Source organism: Gigantopelta aegis, chromosome 14 (genome assembly GCF_016097555.1).
Source record: "Gigantopelta aegis isolate Gae_Host chromosome 14, Gae_host_genome, whole genome shotgun sequence".
Lineage (NCBI taxonomy): Eukaryota > Metazoa > Mollusca > Gastropoda > Neomphalida > Peltospiridae > Gigantopelta > Gigantopelta aegis.
Genome location: NC_054712.1, coordinates 45,751,212 through 45,757,320, shown reverse-complemented (window position 1 = coordinate 45,757,320; position 6,109 = coordinate 45,751,212). Strand labels below are relative to the sequence as shown.

The 6,109-nt window shown below is 35.6% G+C and overlaps 1 protein-coding gene across 5 annotated transcripts in view; it reads right to left on the bottom strand.

The window, feature by feature from the left end:
* Window positions 1-273: 273 nt before the first annotated feature.
* The window catches only part of LOC121389400, a 30,351-nt gene continuing 24,515 nt past the window's right edge, over window positions 274-6,109 (bottom strand). For all 5 annotated transcript variants that reach the window (XM_041521009.1, XM_041521010.1, XM_041521006.1 and 2 more), the window contains one exon: window positions 274-4,248. In XM_041521009.1, the coding sequence (XP_041376943.1) occupies window positions 3,545-4,248 (704 nt within the window). In that variant the 3' untranslated portion in view covers window positions 274-3,544. The remainder of the gene's footprint in view (window positions 4,249-6,109) is intronic.

The following is a 6,109-nucleotide window of genomic DNA, read 5'->3' as shown; positions in this document are numbered from 1 at the left end:
AATGTCCATTGCAGGTACATCACTACTCCAATTGAGTGACCATCTTTGACCAACGGCCGTCACATGACAAAGTTTTTCAGCTCAAAGTAAAATGTTTGCTGCAATCAAATGCCTCAGTTTTAATGACATTATGTGCCTTGTAAACTTATTTTTGGACTGCCCCTCATATATACTTCTTGTCCTGTTGACTGTTTCAGTCACCACTGGTGAAGACATTCGTCTGTTCAAGTTGTTCTTATTGCACAAGTGATAAAACATGAAAAACAGATGTAAAAAATTTATAAAATGCTTTATTTGTTGAAAAGAAAAAAAAATCCTTAGCACTCTTGTCATAAGAACATGAAAAGTTCCATATTTATCTGACATTGTATAAAATCTGAGATTTATCATCTGAAAAATAATTAAACCAATATTGTTATCTGGTATTCATCTGAAAACCACAAAATACAAACAAAATATATACATATATGAAGCCAAAAACCTACAAACGTTGATATTTAAAGTTGGGTTTCCGTTTATCAGGATTTCCCGTGGTGTTAGCCAATCACTTTAACAATGTTTATACATAAAATTGAAAACAAACAAAATTCTTCATGGAGCTTCGTTTTTTAAGATCCATCTTAAAATTTAACACAAAAATGTAAGGTTTGATGAAGCCATCATTTTTTATTAAAGGTCAACTTGACCAAGATGAATCTCAAACTAATTGAAAAAATAAATCGAGCTCCGCATATAAGTAAATAGTATTAAAGGGCAATTTAAATTATATTAATTATAGTTTTCTTGCTTAGAATACCGGACACATACCAATATCAGTATATCCAAAGAGTTTCTGGTTGTCATAAAGTTGTAGTAATTCTTCATAACATATTCTTCTTTAAGACCTGTCAACTTGTAGTGTTGCAAATTCCAAACTGAATTGCTATTGTACAAACTAGGGGTTTCATACGATATATCACGATACTACTGCTGGCGATATGATTCACGATACTCTTGCTTGTGTATCCATTTATATTTTGACAGATTCCTATTTTAATTACCAACACCACTTTGTACTGAGATGTACGTATTGAAAGTTATTACAATCAAGGAAAAACCGTGAAATGGACTAAGAATATGTGCCTGCTTATGTCAATATGTCTATTGTTTAATACGGTTTAATCAACATTTTTATTTTATCATGTTTATTTCTTATTTTAAAAATAATTTCACCCAAACTTCAAATTCTTGTTTTACTGGGAAAACACTGTGAAGTAGGCATCGTGATACATATCGTTATATTGAGGTATGTATATTGTGACACCCCTAGTACAAACATTAGGATAACCAAACACATTGGCTATATGGACAATAAGTTCACCAGAATTTCTGAAAATGTATTTAATAAATCATTTTCGTTGCTTTAAATTTAAAAGGCTATTAGCCAAGTCCTAATCTAGAATAGGAAAAATGAGTTATCTCTTCTAGGGTGAAAGGGAGAAGTTTGAAAAAACAATAACAGGCAAAGTGAATGTTTATCGTTCCATGTTCAGTTGTAAAGTTTCTTAAGTATACACTCAGTTTGAATCTTAATATGGCGTTATTAAATACTAATTCTGGTAATAAAATTTTAAGCAAAACAATTGAATATTTTCATTAAAAATGCGATATCATTCAGTATCTGAAAATTAATGGGTCATTGTAATGTTAAAATAAAAGTAATGAGTATTTTTTGGCATTACTGAAATGACTGTCCGAAAAGAAAGAAAAAATGGTGTGACATGCATCAATATACAGTCTTGTACCAAGTAAAACAGACCAAGGTGTTAAGGCAGCTATGACACTAAACTAGTCAGTGTCTTGAAATCTGTTGTATGATTTTTGTTTTTGAAATTAAGATTATGTTCAAAATATTGGACTTCGACTTCTCACTACTGCAAAAAACAACTTGGCAATTTGACCCCATTTGTTTTGGGGGGGGGGGGGGGTGTGGTCATTTTGCTGGTTAGCTGAAAACATGTTAAAATGGCAGTAAAGTCCTTTAAACAAAGGTGAGAGAGTCCCTGCAACAAACACAGGCTTTCAAGTGACCAATAACAAAAAGGTAGGGATAAAAGTAGGATGATTTCTTTTTAAAAGTAGGGAAAAGTAGGGCTCTTTACTTACCTTTTTGATGCAAATAAACGACTACTGACCTATTCACCAATTCTGATGTGCATGTAGTGTATCATTGCTTAGAAACCAGTGCTTCAAGAGGAATTCAGCAACAGAATGAGGAGATGACTTGTCAACATGCACCAGTCATTCTCATCATGGAACCCCTCTTACAGCACTGGAGACCTACTGCAACAAACTTATCCTACAAAAATACTAGAAACTGCTTCTTATTAAAATCAAGATTTAGATTAGTTAATCAATGCATTTAATTAAAACTTTTCTATTATTTCTCTAACTATTTTTATGAAAAGGTAGGGACAGTAGGGCTTTTTCAAGAAAAAGTGTGCAAAGGTAGGAGCCTAACAAATAAAAGAGGGAAAAGAAGGGCCCGCTTGAAAGCCTGCAAACAATGACAACACAACCAGGGATTTGTCTAGGATACTTCAGCAGGGTCCCATGTTTGATGGGACTGGGAAAATTAGCGTGAGCACATCACACTTGTGATACATTTAAGGCGACTGAATGATGCAGTACACAAAATGTTAAATTAATTTATTAGAACAGACATAACAAAAAAAAATATATACTGATGGAAAGAAATAAGGGAACATGTGGTATATGAGACCAAATGTAATTCACTACTGGAGTAGTAATGTGTGTATAAAATACAGAGATGTATTGTGGCACTGCATGTCAGTACTGTGGGGTTGACCGCCAGTAACACGTTTAATTTCCTGATACTTGTGGACGAGGATTTTGGTTGTAGTCAACATTTGATGTTATTTCTCACGTGTTACTTTATTTCTTTCCATCAGTATATACCGGTATTGTGAATTTTTAGAACAGAAATTGAAAATTTTCAGTGTCACTTTCTTTTGGGAAGGGGCCTATGTCCGGACCCACAGAATGCCTGGATAAATCTCTGACAATACACCAATACATGACAATGCAATAAAGTTTGACACCCTGACAATACACAAAACATAAAATGCAATAAAGTCTGACGCCCTGACAATACACAATACATGACAATGCAATAAAGTTGATGCCCTGACAATACACAATACATGACACCGACACCCTGACAATACACAATACATGACAATGCAATAAAGTCTAACACCCTGACAATACACAATACATGACAATGCAATAAAGTCTGACGCCCTGACAATACACCAATACATGACAATGCAATAAAGTTGACACCGACAATACACAAAACATGACAATGCAATAAAGTCTGATGCCCTGACAATACACAATACATGACAATGCAATAAAGTCTGACACCCTGACAATACACAATACATGACAATGTAATAAAGTCTGACACCATGACAATACACAATACATGACAATGCAATAGTGGAGAGCAGCAGTAGATGCTATCAGACATGGTCCACATTCAGGAAGGCACGTCGTCTGTGAGGTCCACCATAGATATATCCTGTGGTGTCGTGTCAAACACATAGCAGCTGTCGTCACCGAGGTAAATGATGCTCTCGTCACCCAGACACACGATGTCATCATTGTTGCTGTCACGCACACATGAACTGATGTATGTCACATCGTCGTCTTCTATGTAGATCACATCATCATATGAGTTTGTCATTTCCAATTTCATGTTGAGAAAATCTGATGTCATTTTCTCTCCTCCGTTTTCGACTTTAGGCAAACCATTGTTTGAACACGGTGTCTGTGTGACTGGGAATTCCTGTTTCAACAACGTATTTACAGTGACACTTTCTGTCTTCACCAGTGTGCTGCCAGCAGCAATGTTATTTTGCACATGATCTGAACTTACGATATTCTGCACCTCTTCTGTGCATGCTTTCTTTTTATCGTCTGTGCTGTTGCTGCTGGCTGGCAGTGTGTCGCATGGAACTAATGGTTCCTCAATATCCACGGTCATCGACTTCTTCAGTCGCTTGTACTCGTCAAGTAATATAACCCCAAGGTCCAGCAGCGATTCTAGAGGCCGGTAGTGTACGGTCATCTCCTCGAGAAGTTTGCCCTTCACGTATCTTATGCGCGTCTTCCTTCCCTGATGCTGGTTGTACATGAGCTTCAGAATTGTCCTGCCTTCTCGTACAACAGCTCCAAGATTCTCTACAAAACACAATAGTTATTGGAAAAAAATGGCTGACATCTTTCAAGATTCCCTACAAAATAAGTTATAGGCAAACAAAAAAGTTGATGATATCTTCCAACATTTTCTACAAAGTACAACAGTTAACGGCAATTTTATTTTTTTATCCACATCCACTTAACAAGTCTGTCTACTTATTAAAACCGTACTTAATACCTAAAATTGGCCATTTGCTAATTACATGTACCAGTTTAAAACTTTAAGAATAATGCTGGCGAGATATCTTGCCTGATATCACAGTTCAAAATACTGCATACTGCATGTATTGGTTTCATTAATACATATTGCCTTCTATTATGTACATAGGACTGGTGGGAAACAGAACAACCAAAAACAGCTTTGATAAAACCAACATGGCTAATTTACCTTTTTTATCTGTGAGAAATAACTGTAAGCTTTGATTTAACAAGAGTACCGGTGAGGTACATGGTATGCCTGTCAGGAGTTTGATGGAAAACCATAGATATTAATGAATATTTTACTGGTGTGATTCAATTCTAATTATGTGAAATTTTTGCAATGGGATGGATGAACAGTTCATAGTTCAAGATTTTCCTGTGATGTTCAGAATAAAGACAAATTATTTAATTTATTTGAATCACAGTGACCTAGTAATTGTATGTGACACACCACCATCCCAAGTTGTTCCTACATGTAAGGTTTGATGGTCAGTCCTGTATGCATCTGTATGCAAGATATGATCCGGACAAGGATTTACTGTTGCGTAGTAGACTGTGAAAAGTAGGTCATAGTGACCTAGTAATAAAAAATTTAAAAAATGTTTTATTTAATGACGCACTCAACACATTTTATTTACAGTTATATGGCATCAGACATATAGAGAATACTAAACGAGTCCCCGTGAGAGACCGTTTATATTACAACGAGTGTGTTTTCGATCATACATCACGAGCGGAAGCGAGTGATGTACAATCGACAACACACGAGTTGTAATATAAACGGTCTCTCACAGGGACGAGTATAGTATTCTATTTATTACAACGCGCTACATTATTAATTTGAGTCGCCAAATATATTTTTTGTCTCTCACTAAACAGGACACTGAACGTAAACAAAACAGCGGAGTGATTCAGAGCGCATAACCCTTCTTTGCCTATGCACTCTTTTTATACTATTAAAGTATTTATGCTTTCGCAATGTCATAGAGTCCCTCCATCCCAAAAATAAAATAATTAAAACAAATAACACACACTAGTAGTAAACAGCTGTAAATTGTAAAGCATGTGTATAATCAAAAGCAAACAAATACACAGGAATTGAAATAATTAGTTTTGAATTTGAATGATGTCAGTATTCCAATGACGTCACTTTGCATCTCCTTACAATAGCTATAAATTGGGTACATGACGTTTCCGTTTTAAGAATGCTGGAAAAATTTCAGTGCAAAATTGCTATTGATTTTTTTTTTTTTGAACAACACACCTGAATGTGTTTGAAGAAAATCTTGTGATTAAAACATTGTACCTTTTACTAAATATGGCTTTTAAGTGAAATTACGGTAAGATATGCTACATTTATTATGTACAAAGCCAAAACAAGGGTGCGAAAAGTGATCGGAGGTCATGACCTCTCAAAAAGCATATCTCACATTGTGGGATATGAAAAATCTCTCACGGGTATCTCCGTCACCGCGGTGTAATAAATGGTTAAGGACCACACAGATTTTGAGAGGAAACCCGCTGTTGCCACTTCATGGGCTACTCTTTCCGATTAGCAGCAAGGGATCTTTTATGTGCACTTACCACAGGCAGGATAGCACAAACCATGGCCTTTGTTGAACCAGTTATGGATCACTGGTCG